General features: G+C 41.7%; 1 protein-coding gene across 2 annotated transcripts in view; it reads left to right on the forward strand.

Annotated features, from left to right (window-relative positions):
- The window catches only part of COL5A3 (collagen type V alpha 3 chain), a 305,521-nt gene that overhangs the window by 166,122 nt on the left and 113,825 nt on the right, over positions 1 to 25,574 (forward strand). For both annotated transcript variants that reach the window (XM_069767069.1, XM_069767070.1), the window contains exon 5: positions 24,461 to 24,592. In XM_069767069.1, the coding sequence (XP_069623170.1) occupies positions 24,461 to 24,592 (132 nt within the window). The remainder of the gene's footprint in view (positions 1 to 24,460; positions 24,593 to 25,574) is intronic.

The following is a 25,574-nucleotide window of genomic DNA, read 5'->3' on the forward strand; positions in this document are numbered from 1 at the left end:
ACCTCCTCCTCTCTAACACACATTCTCTCAAGGAGAAAAGAGCTCGCAATCTAAGAGTCTCTTTGAAGAATAATTGCACAGTTGACATATGGGAAGTGAGGAAATTACGTATAGCTGAAAAGTGACAAAATTAATTAAGACTCCCTAAAGAGTACAGGTAATTAAACAGGAAAGATCTTTTCTGAGATCCAGATAATAAAAGGACATATGTTTACGCATAGATGAAGAAGTGGACAAGTCTCCTCTGTCCCCAGGAAACACATTCTGAGTTGAAAGGAAACTTTACATCTGCAACTAGTCATTTGGGCATCGGTGGAAAGTTATGAATGTTGGGGTTTTGTATAGATCTAATATTAATGGGATATACGGTTTCAACTTCAGAACTAATTGGGGAAGAATCTGCATATTTTTCCATAACTGTGACACATGCCTATAAGCCCCAAATCAATAGTGGCCAGATGGCTGACAACAGCCATGCCAGGAGTCAAATCAACCTGTAAAAAAGAAGATTGGTGGTGGCAGCGAGTAGTTCCAGAGGATCTGAGAGTACATATTTTTAGGATGGGTGTCAGGATGTAAATAGGGTGTTTTAGCATAATTTGTTGTGTTGGTTTTCATTGTCTCATCCATAAAAAGCAGTGAAAGGCCCATATCCTTAATGCTCCTTTATATAGAGACATCATTACATTTGGAGATCTTTCCTAGGTATTCATTCTTTTAACAATTGCTAGAAGTAAGGAATTTCTGGACTGTTGGATACTCCATACTGAGATTAAAAAGATATCAGAGTGGGCAGAGATGCAAAATCTTTTTTTAGCCTTATGGTGACTATATGTCCCAATGGACAATTGCCAAATAATATAAGTACTATCCCTTTAAGGAGTGATCTCCCCGCCTAGAATTCTGTCTATCACTCAGTAATTGCTCTTTTTATAGTGACTTATTACTTCCTATTATACTAAATGAATCTGCAATCTTCTATCTTCCTGGATCTGATTCCTCTCATGAACTGTTGATACTGGCAGTATGCTCTGGCTAGGTTCCTAAAAATCTCTAAAATCTCTCATGGTCAGGGGTTAGAGCTCCAGCTGGAAGGGGAAGGAAGGTGGGGGTGCGGATTTTAGAAATCACTGTATTCTGTCTGTGAGAGAAATACTGTCTTGTGTTCAGAAAAATAATAACAAAATTATTGTTTTTTTTGGGCCCATACACCATATGACGCTGTTTAAAGGGATTTTCTTTGACTGTAATTTCTTTTACTATGGGCCTAAAAGCTAATAGGCAGGTAGTTGCTAACTACGTGCCTGTTCTGCCTGATGCTGATCTCTGTTGGCAGAGAGGAGTCACAGACCGCTCCTGTTGACGTTTTTGAAGATTTAGCAGATGTCACATTGACAGAGCAGCAGCTTTTTTTCGGCTCTGCTCTGTTGACGGGGTGTGACTGCTGACGTCATGCTGATTGACAGCTGGCTCCCCGCTGCCTAAGTGCGGAGAGCCAGCTGTCAATCAGCATGACATCAGAAGTAAGGCCCTGTTAACAGAGCAGCCTGGAAGAGGAAGAGCTGCTCTGTTGACGTGATGCAGAGTAGCCAGCATGAGCATTCTGTGACTGCTCTAACCCGTTGCAAGGTAGCAAGGTGAGCAACTACCTGCCTGTTAGTTTTTTGGCTTATTGTAAAAAAATAAAATAGTCCCAAATAACCCTTTAAAGGGAATTATATGGGGTACAAGGCAGCTACCGGACACATAGTTGATGGGAGGTATGTGTCACAGAGATGGTTGTCATCTGTGATGTAATCCTGGAGTACTGGTCTAGTGCAGGGGTCCCCAACTCCAGTCCTCAAGGCCCACAAACAGGTCATGTTTTCAGGATTTCCTTTGCATTGCACAGGTGATGCAATTATTACCTGGGCAAGACTAAGGAAATCCTGAAAACATGACATGTTGGTGGGCCTTGAGGACTGGAGTTGGGGACCCCTGGTCTAGTGCACATAGCACTAACAGGATCGTTTGGTGCATCTAGGCCAGGTTTTACAGACAGCCTGAGAGATGGGCAGGTCTGGCTGCCCACATACCCACCCCTGTGGTTAAGAACGAGTCCGTTGTTTGACACAAGGTCTATGTGTAGAGGAAGAAGGCCCCCTGTGTGCTGTATCCAGACTGAGCCTTTATACTGGATGCTATCCAGTCTTTAGGACCAGAACTGGTTCACAAGAGACTTTCACAAAAGAACTGTTTACTATGTTTTGCCTGCACTGAAGGCTGTTTATTTTTTTCCTTTGCTTATGGTTGGTATAGGAAGTAGCAACAAACCAGCATGGGCATTTAAATGGAAACGCTGCTTGTTTTGCCTCCCGATGCACCCAAGTGAGTAGCATTCCCACAATTGGTGTTAGAAGTGCGGACAGCGTTCCCAGCGAACAAATGTGACTGCTACAGATTTACTTCATGTCCTGGGTGAAGGCGGCCATAAGCCAGCAAGCAACGTCAGACAAATTAGAGGACATGATTAAACATTTGGTGCAAGCCCAGCAGCAGCAACAGCTGGCACATCAGGAGACAAGTAAGCTGCTTATGCAACAGGCCAACAACACCAGCAGCAGCTGCAACAGCAACAAGATCAACAAGGACAACAGCGCTGGAGATCGATTAGCTCACAGGGGTGGTTCATCTCACGGCTAAAGCTCCGACTCCAAGGTCAGTGGACGATTTTTCCATCCAGAAGGTGGTAAGGAGAGCCCTGCAGAAAATGCCCCCGGGTGACGACATAGAGTCCTTTTTGACTGTTTTTGAAAGGGTTGCCAAGAGGGAGAAACTTTCGCCAGAGCAATGGGCTGGGGTGATAGTGCCAGACATGACAGGGGAGTCCCAGAAGCCTTACTATGACTTGGCCTTGCAAGACACCATGGAATATGACAAGCTAGAAACTGAAATTTTGGCATGCTTGGGGGTGACGATGACTGTCAATACCCCTAAGCGATTCCCCTAAGAAACTCCTCGGCAAAAAGTATAGCTCACGAGTTAGCCAATGTTTTTTCTCAGACAGGATTACCGAGGGAGAACCGAGGAACACTCTTTATGAGTAAGATGATGAGGGAACTGTGTAAGGCCCCGCAAATCACACAACTGAAGACATCAGTATACCATCCCCAGACGGCCTTGTGGAAAGATTCAATAAAACATGGAAGCGTATGCCATAGAAAAGGTTCAGGTGGTGATTGATGCTCTTAGAAAGCGGGTTTTTTGATAAATCCCAAAATGTGCCATGGGGAATGAAGAGGCCAAATACCTGGGATATGTAGTAGGTAGAGGTGAGATCAAACCCCAAATCAGTAAAGTGGACTGGCCGAGAATGCTCTCATAGAAGCAACTTGGAGCCTTTCTAAGAATGGTGGGATACTACAGAAGATTCATCCCAAACATTGCCATGATGGCTGCACCCCTGACTGACCTCCTTAAGGGTACGAAATCATTTATGGCCAAATGGACTGTGGAGGCGGCCTTTCAAGAACTGACAGTGGCTCTGTGTAAGCAACTGGTCCTGGTTGCCCTCGACTTCAAGAGGAAATGTTTACTCCAGACAGATGCCTCAGATGTCAGCTTAAGAGCAGTCCTTTCTCGGGAGATACAAGGGAGGAGACCCTACCTGAGTAGGAAGCTATCCACATGTGAAAATAATTATTCCATCATAGAAAAGGAATGCTTGGCCATAAAGTGGGCGGTTGACATATTACGGTACTATCTCTTAGGGCGAAAATTTTAGTTAGTAACAGACCATGTCCCACTCAGGTGGATGAGGGAGAAAAAGGGAAAAATGCTAGGGTCACCCGCTGGTGTCTAGCCCTACAGGATTTCAGCTTCCATGTGGAACATAGAGCCCGAAGCTACATGGTATGCGAATCACACACATGTGGTCACGTTACCGTCTTTTCGCACAGGGATAGAGAGAAATAGTGGCAGTTTTTACAGGACAACCCCTTTAAATAATTTCGATTTTGATTGGCCAAAAGGTACATAAATGTGGCGATAACAAAAATGTTTATTTATTTTATTTAATTTTTTTTTTAATGGGGGGAAAATAATGATGATTCGAATCTTTTTAATTTTTTAGTCCCCTTAGAAAAATTATTCATTATCAGCTTTAGCAATGTATGCGACAGCATTGGGTCAGTGCAAAGACAGAAATCTCGCTATTTCACTGCAAGAAGGGCCATGGAGGATTGTGGGACCCCAAATCTGCATGTCGGGATCCTTTTTTTTGGAAAGTCAGTAACTTTTGTGGAGCAGTAGGGATACTTCTGGCTAGATTTGGAAAAAGCCCACTTTAAATGTCTACCTTTTTATTTTTGTTTTCCTATTGAACAAAATTCATCTCCCTTCTCAAAAAATGATGTAACAAGAAGTGTTAGATAGGTACACATGTTAGATAGGTACACATGTAAAAAGCCAGCCCCAGTACCAGGGCGCTGTATTAGTGTGGCGAGTACGGATGTAAAATTTTACTTTTGAAACGGAAAAAGGAAAAAAAGAAATTTAAGTTCATGGGTGCAACGTGAAAAAATATGGAAAAGTTCATAGGGCATGAATACTTTTACCAAAGCACTGTATATATAGTATATACGTATACACACATTTTCACACATGCCCAAGTACAGTAATACATAGAGGTGCACATACATAACCGTACACTGATAGTGATATGTATGCACGTATCGTAAATACCTTCTTACCTACATCTTGATCTATAATTACATAAAAATAGTCAGTGATACAAACAAACACTTGCGTAAGTAGTTCTAATATATATATATATATATATATATATATATATATATATATATATATATATATATATATATACAGTGGGGCAAAAAAGTATTTAGTCAGTCAGCAATAGTGCAAGTTCCACCACTTAAAAAGATGAGAGGCGTCTGTAATTTACATCATAGGTAGACCTCAACTATGGGAGACAAACTGAGAAAAAAAAATCCAGAAAATCACATTGTCTGTTTTTTTAACATTTTATTTGCATATTATGGTGGAAAATAAGTATTTGGTCAGAAACAAACAATCAAGATTTCTGGCTCTCACAGACCTGTAACTTCTCCTTTAAGAGTCTCCTCTTTCCTCCACTCATTACCTGTAGTAATGGCACCTGTTTAAACTTGTTATCAGTATTAAAAGACACCTGTGCACACCCTCAAACAGTCTGACTCCAAACTCCACTATGGTGAAGACCAAAGAGCTGTCAAAGGACACCAGAAACAAAATTGTAGCCCTGCACCAGGCTGGGAAGACTGAATCTGCAATAGCCAACCAGCTTGGAGTGAAGAAATCAACAGTGGGAGCAATAATTAGAAAATGGAAGACATACAAGACCACTGATAATCTCCCTCGATCTGGGGCTCCACGCAAAATCCCACCCCGTGGGGTCAGAATGATCACAAGAACGGTGAGCAAAAATCCCAGAACCACGCGGGGGGACCTAGTGAATGAACTGCAGAGAGCTGGGACCAATGTAACAAGGCCTACCATAAGTAACACACTACGCCACCATGGACTCAGATCCTGCAGTGCCAGACGTGTCCCGCTGCTTAAGCCAGTACATGTCCGGGCCCGTCTGAAGTTTGCTAGAGAGCATTTGCATGATCCAGAGGAGTTTTGGGAGAATGTCCTATGGTCTGATGAAACCAAACTGGAACTGTTTGGTAGAAACACAACTTGTCGTGTTTGGAGGAAAAAGAATACTGAGTTGCATCCATCAAACACCATACCTACTGTAAAGCATGGTGGTGGAAACATCATGCTTTGGGGCTGTTTCTCTGCAAAGGGGCCAGGACGACTGATCCGGGTACATGAAAGAATGAATGGGGCCATGTATCGTGAGATTTTGAGTGCAAACCTCCTTCCATCAGCAAGGGCATTGAAGATGAAACGTGGCTGGGTCTTTCAACATGACAATGATCCAAAGCACACCGCCAGGGCAACGAAGGAGTGGCTTCGTAAGAAGCATTTCAAGGTCCTGGAGTGGCCTAGCCAGTCTCCAGATCTCAACCCTATAGAAAACCTTTGGTGGGAGTTGAAAGTCCGTGTTGCCAAGCGAAAAGCCAAAAACATCACTGCTCTAGAGATCTGCATGGAGGAATGGGCCAACATACCAACAACAGTGTGTGGCAACCTTGTGAAGACTTACAGAAAACGTTTGACCTCTGTCATTGCCAACAAAGGATATATTACAAAGTATTGAGATGAAATTTTGTTTCTGACCAAATACTTATTTTCCACCATAATATGCAAATAAAATGTTAAAAAGACAGACAATGTGACTTTCTAGATTTTTTTTTCTCAGTTTGTCTACCATAGTTGAGGTCTACCTATGATGTAAATTACAGACGCTTCTCATCTTTTTAAGTGGTGGAACTTGCACTATTGCTGACTGACTAAATTCTTTTTTGCCCCACTGTATATACAGTGTCTTGTGAAAGTTTTCGGCTTTACACCACTTCATCTGACGCTCGGGATTGTGCTTGGTGATGTAAGACTGTATAGCAGCTACACGGCCACGAAGCTCCCGGCGGGGGCGCAGTGTTTGTACTGATGTTAATACCAGAGAAGGTCTGGACTCTGCAGTTTGGGGGGTCAGGAAAGCATTGGTGACTTTTCTGCCTACCACTCCTCAGCACTCGGCCCCCCCACTCTGTAAACTTACGGGGTCTTCACTTCGTGACTGAGATGTTATGTTTCATAAAAGTTAGCTGTTTTGGACGAGCCATTCCTTCACAAAGGCCTTGTTTTTTTATGTCATTTCCCTTTTAAGAAAAATTGATAACGTGGGAAAGCATTCCAAAATGAAAAGCAAAACCAAGAAGTACTTCTAATTACCCCTGCCGAAAAGTGAGGGCTATAGAGCGCCACAGACTTTCCTAAACAGAGTCCTTGTTCCGACGTGTACGGGCAAGACCTCCATTTTGCGCCTCATCCTGCACAGCGCCCGGGGCCTGAGAGTCGGCCTCCCACTCAAGTCTGCCGGCATCATGTACGTCAAAATGTCAAAGGGATTTTGTGACGGACTGTTCCAAATTAGATACAGTGACACTGATTTAGGGGCCGGCTATGAAGCACTTATATGGCGACTTCTAGGCCCGACCACTGTCATACACTACTCAAATAACAGTATCATACACTGGCCAAACAACACTTCCATGCTGTTACCCCACACACCGCAAAAACAACCTGCTATACCAGCCACTAGTCAATACCATTATAATAGCATCATCATATGATACCAAAATGGTAACTACAGTGCCTTAAAAAAGTATTCATACCCTGTGAACTTTTCCGCATTTTTCACGAAACACCCACAAACTGAAATGTATTTTATTGGGATTTTATGTGATACCAACACTAAGTAACAAGTATTTCTGAGATGTAAAGGCGACAGAAGTATTCTAGGAGTGATACCTTTATTGGCTAACCAGAAAATAATATGTTTGCAGCTTCCAGAGCACAGTGGCTCCTTCTTCAGGCAAGATTACCTTGCCTGAATCCTGCCTGAAGAAGGAGCCACTGTGCTCTGAAAGCTGCAAACATATTATTTTCTGGTTAGCCAATAAAGGTATCACTCCTAGAATACTTCTGTCATCATTGGGCAGAAAAGTATTCACATCGATTTTTCTGACTAACACGGTACCACAATACAATTTGTTATTGTACATCATGAGATGTAAAGGAAATGACCAAAGGTTTTCTAATTATTTTACAAAATATAAGTGTGAGAATTGTGACCTGTATTTGTAGTCAGTCCCCCCGAATCAAGACTTCGTAGGACCACTTTTCTCTTCAGTAACTTCTGCAAATCTTCTGTGCTCTGTTTCTACCAGCTTTGCACGTCTAGAGATGACATTGTCACCGCTTCTTTTCACACTCGCTCTGGGTCAGGGAGATTGGATGGAGGCGTCTGTGAACAGCAATTTTCAAAACTTTCCACAGATTCTCAATGGGATTTAGGTCTGAACTGTGCCTGGACCATTCACATACACAAACGTGAATTGCAAAATGTAAAAAAAAAAATTAAAAAATTAAAATAATTTGTATTGCTGCCTGCGTTATTGCCCAAGCTAATAAAATATGTATAAAAAGTAGCATAAAATGGAAGTTAAAATAAAAAAAAGAGAGATCTAAACGCCAGACAATTGACGGGAAAAAAACATTAAAGCTCCAGTCCAGTGAATCTTTTTATTGCATTACTGGAGTGGTGGTACTAATCTAAGTTCCCTACTCCTAGTCTCATACTTATTAGACGCTGTCTTCAGCAGTACCTGCCGCTCCGGTCGGTCTTCTGCGGGATGCGATGCTTGCAGGGCAATCCGGAATTTACAACTTGATGTAAGTCCATGAGAGCCTGAACACGGCCAAGACGAACCTCTCAAAGGCTTACACTGGGATCTCGTGACCATTAGCTCTGACTTCCAGTCAGTCAGAAGTTGTGGTCACAAGATGATGAATCAGGACTGGGGCAGCGCAGAGAACAGCTGTAGACAGTGGCTGGTACGTATACTACTAAGCACAGGGAACTTAGTTTAGTGGCACCACTCCAGCGCTGAAATAAAAAAAATGTTGAAGTGGTGCTTTCAAAATAGTGTATTTTTATATATTGCATAGTGTTGCTGATCGGTGGGATTCCAGGCGCTGAGACTCCCACAGACTAGTCAAGATTCCACTCTGAAATGCACAGCTATTGCACGAGCTGCGCAAACAGAGTAGGGAATGGGCTCAATAGTAGCTATGGGTTTATCCATTCACTATCACAAAACTGTGGAGGTCTCATGATCTAGACCAGTGTTCCCCAACTCCAGTCCTCAAGGCCCACCAACAGATCATGTTTTCAGGTTTTCCTTTGTTTTGCACAGGTAATGCAATTATCACCTGGGCAATACTAAGGAAATCCTGAAAACATGACCTGTTGGTGGGCCTTGAGGACTGGAGTTGGGGACCCCTGATCTAGACCACTTCTGATCAGCAACACTATGCAGAGAACATAATATAAGAAATAGCACACTACACAAGCAATGTCAAGAAAACAAACCTAAAGATGAAATTATATCACAAAGCTTGATAAGGGGTAGCTATATAAATGGCAGACCATTCGGCAAATATAGGGCAATAAAAACGAACAAACCGAACAACAAAAGTCCAGAAACGAAAAAATAAACACATGATAGTACATGAAATCATCAAAAATGTAAATTTTATTGATAATACATAGGGACAAAAAAGGAAAGAAAAATATGGCAATGTGGTACCAAACACACAAAATGTGTATCAGCCCACACAAAACACACCTTATGAATATATCACAGATATATATGGACTAAATGTATATAATACAGGATAACATCCATCAATGATATAGCCCATAAAAACTATTAAATATGTATATAAAGTAAAAGGGCATATAAATGTCCATACAAATGTCCATATGGTATACAAATAAATGGACAGGTAACCAAACAACCAGAGTAAAGGGCAGAATAATATCTGCTAACTCACATAAGTGCATGTGTGCCAAAATAGAATGGTCAGTGAACATGTGAGATGTATACAAATAGTACCAGCTGCACTGTGTGCATGCCAAAATGAGATGGTCAGTAAACATGTAAAAGGACTCTTGATCCGAAACGCGCGTCGGGGCGCGTCTGTCCACACTCACCACACCTTCTAGGTAACCTCTCCTCCATGATCCACATGCTGTGACCGTTATTTTGCGGCTGCAGGTCACGTTGCTGCTGGGTCTCACACAGTGCAGCTGGTATTATTTGTATACATCTCACATGTTCACTGACCATTCTATTTTGGCACACATGCACTTATGTGAGTTAGCAGATATTATTCTGCCCTTTACTCTGGTTGTTTGGTTACCTGTCCATTTATTTGTATACCATATGGACATTTGTATGGACATTTATATGCCCTTTTACTTTATATATATATTTAATAGTTTTTATGGGCTATATCATTGATGGATGTTATCCTGTATTATATACATTTAGTCCATATATATCTGTGATATATTCATAAGGTGTGTTTTGTGTGGGCTGATACACATTTTGTGTGTTTGGTACCACATTGCCATATTTTTCTTTCCTTTTTTGTCCCTATGTATTATCAATAAAATTTACATTTTTGATGATTTCATGTACTATCATGTGTTTATTTTTTCGTTTCTGGACTTTTGTTGTTCGGTTTGTTCATTTTTATTGCCCTAGAGTACATAATATATAAACAATTTTACAATATTATACTTTAAGTCTCCCATACGCATAAAATAGCTGATGGCTGAGCTCCCCTCTGTTCTTTATGAAAGTGCCTTAGCCAGACTCCTCTGTGACTTCCAGACTCCTCTGTGTCCTCCACATTCTTCTGTGTTCTACATACTCTTCTGTATACTCCAGACTTCTCTGTTTCCTCCACATTCTTCTGTATCCTCCATACTCTGCTGTTTCCTCCATACTCTTCTGTGTCCTCCACACTCTTCTGTGTCCTCCACACTCTTCTGCGTCCTCCATACTCTTCTGTGTCCTCCAGACTTCTCTGTTTCCTCCACACTCTTCTGTATCCTCCGTACTCTTCTGTTTCCTCCACTCTCTTCTGGGTCCTCCACACTCTTCTGTGTCCTCCATACTCTTGTGTGTCCTCCACACTCTTCTGTGTCCTCCACACTTCCCTGTGTCCTCCAGACTCCTCTGTGTCCTCCACACTCTTCTGCGTCCTCCGTACTCTTCTGTGTCCTCCACACTCTTCTGCGCCCTCCGTACTCTTCTGTGTCCTCTAGACTTCTCTTTGTCCTCCAGACTCCTCTGTGTCCTCCACATTCTTCTGTGTCCTCCACATTCTTCTGTGTCCTCCACATTCTTCTGTGTCTTCCATACTTCTCTGTTTCCTCCACACTCTTCTGTATCCTCTGTACTCTTTTGTGTCCTCCATACTCTTCTGTGTCCTCTATACTCTTCTGTGTCCTCCACACTTCTCTGTGTCCTCCAGACTCCTCTGTGTCTTCCACACTCTTCTGTGTCCTCCACACTTTTCTGTGTCCTCCATACTCTTCTGTGTCCTCCATACTCTTGTGTGTCCTCCACACTCTTCTGTGTCCTCTACACTTCTCTGTGTCCTCCAGACTCCTCTCTGTCCTCCACACTCTTCTGCTTCCTCTGTACTCTTCTGTGTCCTCTAGACTTCTCTTTGTCCTCCAGTCTCCTCTGTGTCCTCCACCTTCTTCTGTGTCCTCCACCTTCTTCTGTGTCCTCCACATTCTTCTGTGTCCTCCACATTCTTCTGTGTCCTCCATACTTCTCTGTTTCCTCCACACTCTTCTGTATCCTCCGTACTCTTCTGTGTCCTCCATATTCTTCTGTGTCCTCCACATCCTTCTGTGTCCTCCACACTCTTCTGTGTCCTCCACACTTCTCTGTGTCCTCCAGACTCCTCTGTGTCATCCACACTCTTCTTTGTCCTCCATACTCTTCTGTCTCCTCTAGACTTCTCTTTGTCCTCCAGACTCCACTGTATCCTCCACATTCTTCTGTGTCCTCCATAATCTTCTGTGTCCTCCATAATCTTCTGTGTCATCCAGACTCCTGTGTAATCCATACTCTTCTGTGTCCTCCATACTCTTCTGTGTCCTCCAGACTCCTCTGTGTCCTCCACACTCTTCTGTGTCATCTAGACTGCTGTGTCCTCCAGACATCTCTGTGTGCTCCAGACTCTTCTGTGTCCTCTATACTCTTGTGTCCTCCAGACTCTTCTGTGTCATCCACACTCTTCTGTGTCCTCCATACTCTTCAATGTCATCTAGACTGCTCTGTGTCCTCCAGACTTCTGTGTCCTCCAGACATTCATTCCTTCATGAAACATTCATTGTTTATATTTTCTATGGGAACCTGAAATGATTAAGCAGGGGTTGGCCAGTAGTGGAGAATCCATGTAAAGCATTATCTGCAGCCTCATATTAATCTGTGAACATCTTCTAAAAATACAAGACGTGCTACTTATCGGGAAGGAACACTTGTGGGCTGAGAAAGGTCATTGTCTATGGTCAGGTTGAGTCTATCAAGTGTAGATTGCTTGCTTATTGTTTTGCGGAAATAAGCTGTGAACTTTATGAAATGGCTTGTTAGTAGCTGCACCTCAGACTCAAGTCCAGACCAGTATTTTATGTTTGCCCTCCAAGCTAAAATTCGCCAGCCAACCCCTGCATCAGCAGCAGACAGAGAGCCATGAACAGCGTCACTGGTAGTATGACAGAGTCAGAGTCCCAAACTAGGAGTGGGGGTGAACAGAACTATCAGCCGGGTTATGAGAAGAACTATAAGCGTTAGCAGGCAAAATAGAGGAGAGCCAGTGAAGTCAACCACTGAAGTAAGGATGTCAGCTCTGGTCACATATGCTACAGATTATTCCCTTCCAACAATTAAAATATCACAAATTCCAACATGAATTTTATTAACTACACAAGGGTCACTTGCAGATGCTACAGGGTCATGCGGTGGAAAATGCGGGTGTTGTTTCCAAGCAAAGGTCTTAGGCTATGTTCACATTGCGTTAGGGCAGTCCGTTTAGCGCATAGCGCTACGGACTGCGCTAATGCAATGTCCCAAAAGGGATCGCGTTTGCCGATCCCGTTAGCGCAGATGCCCGATCTGCGCTAGCGAGGAACGGAACGCGAACGCTGCAAGCAGCGTTCGAGGTCCGTCACTCAAATGACGGCAAATCGCTAGCGCACGCCCGATGTGGGCATGCGCTAGCGATGCGTTCACCATTACAAGCAATGGCGGCGTTAACGGACTACGTTACACCGCGTTATGCCGCGGTATAACGTAGTCCGTTAAACGGATTCACACAACGCAATGTGACCCTAGCCTTACTCTTGCTCATTTACTGCCAGCCTTGAGGCTTTATCCAGTCTTAGGATATGCTCTGAATATTACATTAGCGGGAGTCCAATCCTTGGTATCTCTTCTGAAAATCTGCCTGAAATGACTGTGTGATCGCTGCAGCCTCTTCACATTTGACTTGCAGGCTGGTTCCTGCTTGTCTACACCATATGTTTTTTTAGCTGGCAGGGTTATATCAGTGTTGAATGGGACAATAATAATACACTTTGCATCCCCCTTTACAAAAAGTACACGACAGGAAAGTAGGAAAAAAGCTGCAAGGCATTGTACACATCGCAGAGGCTCCAGCGATCACACAAACGCCCTTTTTTTTTCCAAAAACAGCTCCACACTTGTCCACCATACTGTGTATGTTATCGTAGCACTACTCCATTCACTTCAATGAAGCTTAGCAGGAATACCAGACACAAGTCAGGGAGTAAGGAGCCATGTTCTTCTGATCCTGCACAATCTATATAATTTCTCGTTTGCTCTGCTACATATATTTCCGAAATGCTTAATCCACTATTAGTCGCTGACCATCACAGACTGCTCTCTTCTCTCCCACCCTGCCCCTTTTTTTCCGAAATATTTTAAATCACCAGAGAGAAACTAAATTACTTTTTTGGCACCAAAGCCTCTGCACGCCTCGTCAAACCGCAGCCAACACGTAGGGTGGAGAGTGGGGTGAGAGGTCTGAAGGCTTCTACACCCCTAAGAGAAGAATCTTACTCTGGATTTTCCATACACCCTAATATTAGTCGTACGGTGGTATTTTCGTATGATATAACAATACACATCAAGCAGAAGATGTCTCTAGTATCTTACAGTCCAGTTGGGTCTCTGGCTGATAGGTCTCATTGTGATGTCACCTCTGGCACCACATTTGGTCCACAGCAGGGTCTAACAGTTTGTTTCCCTTTCAGACAAGATGTTTTTTTTTATTTTGTTGAAAAATTATCAAATTGAGGTTGTACCAGCCAAATAGGTCATTTTAGACCTAACTGGCTGCAAAACATAAATCCCATAGGCCAACAAAACTAAATAAAAAAAATACACAATCAGTCGTCGTCCAGAACAGATGGAGAAGCAGCTGAAGGATGACCGTATTCATTTTACTGTATTACTACAATACTATTTGTATGACTGAACTGGTAGAAGATTTTGACCTCCGGTAACCTAACAATCAGCACAATGAAAGTTCTACGTCTCAGCAGTGTTCGTACCTCACATAGTTATTTTAGGTTTTCCTGGTCCTTCAAGACCTGATCTGTAATGGTTGGGTCTTAGAATTTAGATGTCCTATGCAGGGCTGTAGAGTCGGTATCGGAGTCCTGGAGTCGGAGTCGTAGCCCATTTTGGTGGAGTCGGTGTCATGGAAATTGAGGAGTTGGAGGTTTGGCTTACTGTCTCCACAGTCCTGTCAGGGCTATGGAGTCGGAGCCCATTTTGGTGGAGTCGGTGTCATGGAAATTGAGGAGTTGGAGGTTTGGCTTACTGTCTCCACAGTCCTGTCAGGGCTATGGAGTCGGAGCCCATTTTGGTGGAGTCGGTGTCATGGAAATTGAGGAGTTGGAGGTTTGGCTTACTGTCTCCACAGTCCTGTCAGGGCTATGGAGTCGGAGCCCATTTTGGTGGAGTCGGTGTCATGGAAATTGAGGAGTTGGAGGTTTGGCTTACTGTCTCCACAGTCCTGTCAGGGCTATGGAGTCGGAGCCCATTTTGGTGGAGTCGGTGTCATGGATATTGAGGAGTTGGAGGTTTGGCTTACTGTCTCCACAGTCCTGTCAGGGCTATGGAGTCGGAGCCCATTTTGGTGGAGTCGGTGTCATGGAAATTGAGGAGTTGGAGGTTTGGCTTACTGTCTCCACAGTCCTGTCAGGGCTATGGAATCGGAACCCATTTTGGTGGCGTCGGAGTCGGTGTCATGGAAATTGAGGAGTTGGAGTCAGAGGTATGGCTCACTGACTCCACAGCCCTGGTCCTATGGAGAGACGTAATTGAAAGCATGTGGGCCCAAATGCAAAATCTGTAACGGAGCCCCACATACCGTGGGCCATTTATAATACTTGTGCTATCTGATTCTTTTCTCAGATAGGTTTAGTGACGGTGCCTGGTCCTGCAACTTATCACATTTAGACATCCTATGGAGAGACATAATTTGAAGCATCTTGGCCCAAATGCAAAATCTGTAATGAGTTAGTTATCAGTGTTGTAGTACCAGGGAGAACCTTTTTATCTGGTTTATAAAACATTTTTTTTTACGTAAAATAGAAGAAAACTTCTTAGTCACTAGAGTAGAACTTGGTTTCAAAGAGCATCTCTAGCTCTTGAGGACACATGTCCATATATTTCATGGACACATCATTGATTTTAATAGGAAATATGCAATACTTAATTTCTCTAATGGTGGCACAGCGGAGAAATTGAAGATTTGTTTTCAGATTCCCCATATAAGTGTTACAGTTAGGTCCATATAAAACTTCTAAACCCTTTATCCAATTTTAATGTGAATACCCTCAAATGAAAGCTGAAAGTCTGGACTTCAACTACATCTGAATTGTTTTGTTTAAAATTCATTGCGGTAATGTCTATAACCAAATTTAGAAAAATGTTGCCTCTGTCCAAATATATATGTATGTATGCTTCCGTTCCTAAAAATGAGCGCGTGAAGGACCTTCGATGACGTCGCGGCTTGTGATTGGTCGCGTGACCGCTCATGTGACCGCTCACACGACCAATCACAAGCCGCGACGTCATCGAAGGTCTTTCACACTCTCATTCTTAGGAACGGAAGCATGGCGGTTGCAGCGGTTACAACCAGGGCGCGTCCGAGGGTGAGTATATCAATATTTTTTATTTTTATTCTTTATGTTACACATGAATCTTCATCCCGATACCGATTCCCGATATCGCAAAAATATCGGAACTCGGTATCGGAATTCCGATACCACAAATATCGGCTGATACCCGATACTTGCGGTATCGGAATGCTCAACACTAACCACAAATCCACAATCCAAAACATCCAAATGACCCTGATCAAAAGTTCACATACCCCATTTCTTAATACCGTGTAGTGCCCCCTCTAACATCAATGACAGCTTGAAGTCTTTTGTGGTAGGTGTGGTTGAGGTTCTTTATTTTCTCAGATGGTAAAGCTGCCCATTCTTCTTGGCAAAAAGCCTCCAGTTCCTGTAAATTCATGGCCTGTCTAGCATGAACTGTACTCTTAAGATCTCCCCAGAGTGGCTCAAGAATATTGAGGTCATGAGACTGAGATGGCCACTCCAGAACCTTCACTTTGTTCTTATGTAGCCAATGACAGGTCAACTTGGCCTTGTGTTTTGGATCGTTTTCATGTTGGAACGTCCAAGTACATTCCATGCCCAGCTTTCGGGCTGATGAGTGCAAATTTGCCTCCAGTATTTGCTAATAACATGTTGCATTCATCTTTCCTTCAACTTTGGCCGAGTTTCCTGTGCCTTTGTAGCTCACACATGCCCAAAATACTTGTCTCTGTGCTGTTTTGCGTATTGTAGGTGAGATACTTTGTGGCATTTGCGCAGTAATGGCTTTCTTCCGGCGACTCGACCACGCAGTCCATTTTTCTTCAAGTGCCTCCTTATTGTGCATCTTGAAACAGCCACATCGCTAGTTTTCAGAGACCTGTATTTCTGCTGATGTTATTTGTGGGTTTTTCTTTGCATCCCAAACTATTTTCCTGGCAGTTGTAGACAAAATTTTTGTTGGTCTACCTGACCGTGGTTTTTGTTTTTACAGAGCCCCTGATTTTCCATTTGTTAATCACAGTTTGAACGTTGCTGACTGGCATTATCAATTCCTCGGATATCTTTTTGTATCCATTTCCTATTTTATGCAGTTCAACTACCTTTTCCCCTTTGATCCGTTGACAATTCTTTTGCTTTCCCCATGACTCACAATCTTGAAACATCAGTGGCTGGATGAAAGATGCAAGAGTCTGTCTGGATCCCAGAATCTCACTAATCTTATATGCACACACACTGATTACAAGCAAACAGGTCACAGGTGAGGATGTTACTTTTAGTAGCCAGTCAAACCCATTTGTGTCAACTTCTATGCATGTTATCAGGCCAAAATCACCAGGGTATGTGAACTTTTGATCAGGGTCATTTGGATGTTTTGGGTTGTCATTATGTTTTAAAAAGAAAAAAACACAGTAGTTTGACAATAAATGGCTTCACCCAAACTCTAACCATCAGTGGAGAAAAAGTTTTGGTGTTATCATTCATATTCTCTGAAAAAAGGCCAAGAAAGCAAAAAATTCTGGGGTATGTAAACTTTTGAGCACAACTGTATATTTTTAGACTGTGGGCTAATGATGATATACAGGGTCAATGGTGGTCAGAAAAAATGTCTATCACCTCCATAGAGCCTCTGGTCCACCTAAATAACTATGAGTCTATAGTGTGAGAATCGCACACAGCAGCTCCTCATATCTCAGCCTCTCGAATGCCCGTGATGATGACATGACTGGGAAGGGTCAAATGTTAGGCGTTAACTGTGGTCACAACAACCCTGGTTACATGATCCTCCACCTTAGGTGGGAAAGGACGTCAACTTCTGAAGTACAGAGGTCTCTGGTGAGGATTGGGGTTAATGAGTAAGCCTCACTTGTTCCTATGGCCAAGGTCCAGCTCTGGATTCATTTCCGACTTTCCAGATCCCTGTTTTTTTCTTTTTTTCATTTAATGCCCACGGCGAATCAATGCTGTTTGTCAGCTACAGCTGCTTTACATGGGAACATCACATCAGGAGGATCAGGACATGGAGCAGAACAAGGAGGGTTGGGGAAGTGTCGTGACATGAGGTTTGTCTACAAAATCAGCAGCCTGGAGTGTGGAGTAGATTAGACTTAAAAAAGTCATTGTTCTTTTATTTATTTTATATTCATAAATCAATGGAAACCATTGTAATATATCTTATCAGATAAATCTGCTTCGTTCTCCTCATGGACTGATCTTTCATTCTCTAAATTCATGGATAAAATATGACTTCAATGAAGACAGACTTTCCCATTACTGAGATAGGAGATGACAGTAACTGTGATTTCAGCAGAATTTGCAGTAGAATGTCTGTCTCTATCTGTAGCTCCTTCCCCTCCATAAAATTTTAAAAGCTGTGAGGTTCTCTCAGCTCATTTATGATTTCATCAAAGTTGAATGTGCAGGAAAACAAATATCCTTGAAAGGCCAAATGCTGACAAAGTTTTATTGAAATCCAAATTAAAAAAATGATTTGTAGCTCCAAATACAAGTAAAAAAGATTAAAAAATGCAGTCAACCCCTTTAAAAAAAAACCCGTCACTTGCGAAAAACAAATGAAGTTAAATATCTTATAAAATCCCTGAGCTCCCCTGATTCTGCCGCTCATTTCCATTTGTGTTGTGTTGCTCCATTAGGGAGTTATTCATATTTGTTGCTTTTAGTATGTGAAATCTCTGCTTGTATACCAACTGGGCATTTCCTTAGAGTCTACTCTGAGGGTACGTGATTTTACCCCTTCCAGGCACTGTCAATCACAGCTCTGCAGTGTTTGGGACTATTAGATCAGTTGCTGATCTATGACTGTCAGTGTCTTGGAAGGAGGGGTGAAAGTGCACCCGCCCAGAGAAATCTCTGAAGAAAAGCCCAGTTGCTCTACAAGTAGAGATTTCACATACTGTGCTCCAAAAGCAACAAATGTGAATATCTTTGCAAAAGCGCAATCAGCGCAGAGCAAGATTGAAAAGGGCAGCAAAATCAGAGGAACTCATGAATGTTTACAAAGTATTAATATTTTTTTTTAGCAAGTGAAAAGTCCTCTTTAGAGATAGGCAGACACCTGGTTTTGCCAAACAGTTACAAAAAGTTTTGGTTCGGGTACCAGAACAGTACCCGAACCCAGGCCCCAATCACTTGACTGGAGGGGCCCAAATATCCAGTGTTTGCCACACTGTCATGTGCATTGTGAGTGTGCAGCTGTGATCAGAGGTATAAAGTTTAAAGGTCACTGGCGTCAGCTGATGGGACTACTGCTCCCATCATCTGACACCTGCTGCCACTAATAACAGTGAGAGCAGGAGCGGCGGATGGGAGTATTCAACAGCCGGCGCCCGTGCTGTAAATAAATTATTTTTCTAAAAAAAGTCATGGTTGCCCTATATTTTTGATAACTAGCCAGGCAAAACTCACATCTGGGGGCTGCAACCCTCAGCTGTCAGCTTCAGTAAGGCTGTTTATCAAGAACAGAGGGGTCCCCACTCCAATGTTTTTATTATTTAAATAAATAATTTAAAAAAACGACGTGAGGTCCCACCCATTTTTGACAACCAGCCTTGCTAAAGCTGACAGCTGGGACTGGTATTCTCAGGTTGGTAAGGGGCCATGGATATTCTCCCACCCCAGACTATACATAGCAGTCTACAGATGCCCAGAAGAGACGCATCTATTATTTTGCTCAGCTCTCCCACTTGCCCTGTAGTGTTGGCAAGTGGGGTTCATATTTGTGGGGTTGATGTCACCTTTGTATTGCCCGGTGACATGAAGCCCACGGCTTAGTAATGGAGAGGTGTCTATAAGACACCTATCCATTTCTAATCCTATAGATATATGGTAAATAAAGACACAGCCAGAATGAAGTATTTTAGTTGAAATAAAATAAAACACACTGTATTTATAACAAACACAGTTATACTAGCCTAACACCTAATTCCACTGAAGCCCTCGTCTCTTGTAATAAAACAAAAATAAAAAACAACAATATCCCTCACCTGTCCAACTTTTTATCCCACGCTGTAATCCATGTCTGGGGGATAATCAGTTTTCAACCTGGACAGTGCCAAGATGCTGTCGTCCAAGCTGAAAACCACTAATGAATGAGCTCAATGACAAGCAGTAACGTAATTGAGTTTATAGTCGGTCAGCGAGGCTGCGTTCGCAGCTGGGCTGAACTGAGGTGACCTCTGTGAGATCCCCGTTAGCACCCTGAGAAAAAGATTCAAGGTGCAGAGGCGAGTCCACCACAGTTTACCAGGAGAATTTCACTGTGGTGAACTCGCCTCTGCACCGTAAGACTTTCACACGGTGCTAATGGAGTTCTCATTGAGGTCACCGCAGTTCAGCCCGGCTGGGAATGCAGCCTCAATGATGCCACCTCGATGAGGCCAGGAAACTCGCCTAACCTTAACACCCATAGAAAATCTATAGGGTATTGTAAAGAGGAAGATGAGAGACACCAGACCCCACAATGCAGATGAGCTAAAGGCTGCTGTCACGCTGCTGCAATGCAGGTAGGTGCAGGCTCCACTAGATGGCAGTAGAGTGGAAGCAGGAGTGCACCTAAACAGAGCTGACCTGCAGTGCAGCAGTGAGGCCACTACAGGTGACAGCAGATTAGTCTAACAAGCCGTGTCAAATCCTAAAGCGCAGTACCAAAGGAATAACAAACTCACGGTCAGAGACAAGCCAGGGAGTCAGTAGCGGTCAGGAGCGGATAAGCCAAAAGACAGAAGCAGGTCAGGATACAAGCCAAATCAAAACCAGGGAGTCAGCACACTAAAGGGAAACACAGAGTCAAGATGGATATAGGGGAAAACGGAGACACGGGTTAAGACAGCAAACGCAGCAGCGACAAATCAGAACAATCAGAGTCAGCTACAGCAGAACTAGGCAAAAGCTATATCTGACATTGCCTGCAGGAAGCAGCGGTGATAAATAGCCAACCTGAACCCAGACAGAGGATGAGAAAAGTTAACTCTTGACATGAGCCGACTGGGCTTCCATAACACATCAGCACAGCCACAGACTGATCTCCTCCATGCCACGCCGCATTGATGCAGTAATTGATGCCAAAGGAGTGCTGACCAAGTACTGAGTGCATTTACTGAATATACATTTCAGTAGGCCAACATTTCGGATTTTAAAATAATTTTTTAGAGCTGGTGTTATAAAGTGTTCTAATTTACTGAGATAATGACAATTGGGTTTTCATTGGCTGTAAGCCATAATCATCAACATTAACAGAAATAAACACTTGAAATACATCACTCTGTTTGTAATGACTCTATATAATATATGAGTTTCACTTTTTGTATTGAAGAACTGAAATAAATTAACTCTTTGATGATATTCTAATTTTGTGAGATGCACCTGTATTTTTAAATGAAAGAGTAAAACTATGTTTTGCTTTATTTCTAATAAAAGACTTTATTCTGGCTGTGTATTTATTTACCATATAACTATAGGATTAGTAATGGATAAGTGTCTTATAGATGCCTCTCCATTACTAATCCGTGGGATTGATGTCACCTGACAATACAAAGGTGACATCAACCCCATAAATATGAACCCCACTTGCCACCGCTACAGGGCAAGAGGGAAGAGTCGGGCAAAGCGACAGAATTGGTACATCAAATAGATCAGCTTTTTCTGGGTGGCTGCAGGCTGCTATTTTTAGGCTGGGGGGGGGGCCATATCTATGGCCTCTTACCAGCCTCAGAATACCAGCCCCCAGATGTCTGCTTTTTGGTTGTCAAAAATGGGGGTCCCACGCCATTTTTTTAAATTGACAGCTTGGGAACCGTGGCTGTCTGATCGGCGGTGATAATTTTTCTACCGATCAGAGGCATTGTGTGCCACGCTGTCATGCACACGACAGCGCAACAAACACCCGGTGTCCGGGGGGCCGAACTAGAACAGTAACATGGACTTACTGGTGAAGTCCATGTTCGGTGTCCGTGCTTGATCAGTAGGTGTTCGGTACGGACTCTGAACTTTACTGTTCGGGTTCGTCCATCTCTAGTCCTCTTTAATTTAAATGTCGACTAAACATACTTGACATATGGTATAATACCAGGATAACTGCCACCATAAGGTATAGGTTAGGAACGGTATGTACGATGGTTCTGGCACCATTATATTGCTATGCAGATATAGGTCTGTAAGAACTAGTTTAATTTAGACCAATGATGAGATTCACTAATATTTCATGTCCTCTAATATTACATCTTATCTGCTATTTCATGTTCTCTAATATCCCATGTTCTTTGTTATCCCATGTTGTTTAACATCCTATGTTCTCTAATATTCCATGCTCTTTAATATCCTATGTTCTCTAATATATATATAATGTTGTCTAATACCCATTGTCCTCTAATATCCCATATTCTCTGATATTTCATGTTCTCTAATATAACATTTTTTGGAATATTTATGTTCACGATTATCCCATGTTGTTTAAAATCCTATGTCCTCTAATATCCCATGTCCTCTAATATCCCATGTTCTCTAATATCCCATGTTCTCTAATATCCCCATGTTCTCTAATATTATATGTCCTCTAATATCCCAAGTTCTCTAATATCCCATATTCTCAGTAATAACCCATGTTATGTAATATTCCATGTTCTCTAATATCCCATGTTCTCTATTATCCCGTGTTCTCTAATATCCTATGTTCTCTAATATCCTTTGTTCTCTATTATCCCGTGTTCTCTAATATCCCATGTTCTCTATTATCACGTTATCTAATATCCCATGTTATCTAATATTCCATGCCCTCTAATATCCTATGTTCTCTAATATCACATGTTCTCTAATATCCTATGTTTGTAATATCACATGTTCTCTAATATCCTATGTTTTGTAATATCCCATGTTATCTAATATTCCATTTCCTTTAATATTCCATGTCCTCGAATATCCCATTTTCTCTAATATCCTTTGTTCTCTATTATCCCATGTTCTCTAATATCCCATGTTCTCTAATATCCTTTGTTCTCTATTATCCCGTGTTCTCTAATATCCCATGTTATCTAATATTCCATGTCCTCTATTATCCCATGTTATCTAATATCCCATGTTATCTAATATCCCATGTTATCTAATATTCCATGCCCTCTAATATCCTATGTTCTCTAATATCACATGTTCTCTAATATCCTTTGTTCTCTATTATCCCATGTTATCTAATATCTAATATCCCATGTTCTCTAATATCCCATGTTATCTAATATCCCATGTTATCTAATATTCCATATCTTATAGTATCCCATGTTCTCTAATATCCCATGTTATCTAATATCCCATGTTCTCTAATATCTCATGTTCTCTAATATCCTTTGTTCTCTAATATCCCATGTTATCTAATATCCCATGTTCTCTAATATCCCATGTTATCTACTATCCCATGTTCTCTAATATCTCATGTTCTCTAATATCCTTTGTTCTCTAATATCCCATGTTCTCTAATATCCCATGTTATCTAATATCCCATGTTCTCTAACATCCTTTGTTCTCTAATATCCCATGTTATCTAATATCCCATGTTATCTAATATTCCATATCCTATAATACCCCATGTTCTCTAATATCCCATGTTATCTAATATCCTTTGTTCTCTATTATCCCATGTTATCTAATATTCCATATCCTATAATATCCCATGTTCTCTAATATCCCATGTTCTCTAATATCCCATGTTCTCTAATATCCCATGTTCTCTAATATCCCATGTTATCTAATATTCCATATCCTATAATACCCCATGTTCTCTAATATCCCATGTTATCTAATATCCCATGTTCTCTAATATCCCATGTTCTCTAATATCCTTTGTTCTCTATTATCCCATGTTATCTAATATTCCATATCCTATAATATCCCATGTTCTCTAATATCCCATGTTCTCTAATATCCCATGTTCTCTAATATCCCATGTTATCTAATATCCCATGTTCTCTAATATCCCATGTCCTCTAATATCCCATGTTATCTAATATTCCATATCCTATAATACCCCATGTTCTCTAATATCCCATGTTATCTAATATTCCATATCCTATAATACCCCATGTTCTCTAATATCCCATGTTATCTAATATTCCATATCCTATAATATCCCATGTTCTCTAATATCCCATGTTCTCTAATATCCCATGTTCTCTAATATCCCATGTTCTCTAATATCCCATGTTCTCTAATATCCCATGTTCTCTATTATCCCATGTTCTCTAATATCCCATGTTCTCTAATATCCCATGTTCTCTAATATCCCATGTTCTCTAATATCCCATGTTCTCTAATATCCCATGTTCTCTAATATCCCATGTTCTCTAATATCCCATGTCCTCTAATATCCCATGTTCTGTAGTATTTCATGTTATCTAACATTCCATGTTCTTTAATGCCCCGTGCTGTCTAATATCCTATGTTCTGTAATATTCCATATTCTGTGATATTCCCTGTTGTCTAATATTTCCTCCTCACATATGGAAATGATACATAGACGATATGACTAATTGTACTGACTGAACATGTGGAGAACTGCTTATTGGGATATCACATTGAATAATAATAAATGACATCTACAGTTCTGCTACATCTGTACATAATTGGGTAAGATCAGCATGAAGCCAAGTAGTTTTAACCATCAATTGTCCTTAATTTTAAGGTAAGCTTTCCTCCGTCTGGCAGAATTGGTTCTCATATCATGTGCATTTGTCGTTTCAGGGTGACATTCAACAGCTGCTGATAGTGGACGACCCCAGAGCCGCCTATGACTATTGCAACACCTACATGCGGAACTGTGATGGTGCGCTCGTCTACGCTGTACAAGCCCAGGACCCAGAGTTCCCCGACCAGGTAAGGAGACCAACATGGTGTGCAATTATGTAACACTGCATAAGGATGGATAGAGAGATAGATAGATGGATAGATAGATAGTTAATAAATAATAGATAAATAGATAGATAATAGATAGATAGATAGATAGATAGATAGATAGATAGATAGATAGATAGATAGATAGATAGATAGATAGATAAAGGTAAATATAAATGGTGGCGCAAAATGTAAGAAAAAGGGAGGGAAAAGGCTATCAATCCTTGCTGCAATACCAAACCAACCTCCACACTTGGTTGGTGAGTAAGTAAATGACACAATAAAATGATGCACCTAAGTGCAAAAAGGTATGCGCTTGATAATAGACTATAAAATATTAATAGCCAAACAGTAAAATAACCCAAATAGGTCGTAAAAATAGAGCGTAGTTTCTCTGTGTATATACCACAATAGTAATTAATAACATCCGTGGTGGATAGGTAGAATTAAAACATAGATGTTCCTACCTTCAATGAAAGGACTATAATGGGTAAAAAGTCCGTGATGGATAAAATCCTTCTCGTGCTGCCGCTGTGTTTTCAAGGAGCTCCAGGTGCAGAGCGCCGTAGTAAAGTCCAAATAGGTGGCTGCCCCGGCCGGTAGCAACCACCTGAAACAAGCCTTCGGATTGGAGCGGTGTCCTGGAACAACAGACGCCGCGCGGTGCGAGAGCGGTGAGTCTAGGTGAAACGCAGGACCTGTGTGACGTACGCAGTCACGTGAGCGTTACCAGAGCCCGGGAGTGAGTACGGAACGCTGTGAGGGTCAATCTACCGTAGATAGATAGATAGATAAATAGATAGATAGATACATAGATAGCTAGATAGATAGATAGATAATAGATAGATAGATAACTAGATAGATAGATAGATAGATAGATAATAGATAGATAGATAGATAATAGATGATAACTAGATATTAGATAGATAAATAAATAGATAATAGATAGAAGATAGAAAATATA

The sequence above is a fragment of the Ranitomeya imitator genome, chromosome 4 (genome assembly GCF_032444005.1).
Source record: "Ranitomeya imitator isolate aRanImi1 chromosome 4, aRanImi1.pri, whole genome shotgun sequence".
NCBI lineage: Eukaryota > Metazoa > Chordata > Amphibia > Anura > Dendrobatidae > Ranitomeya > Ranitomeya imitator.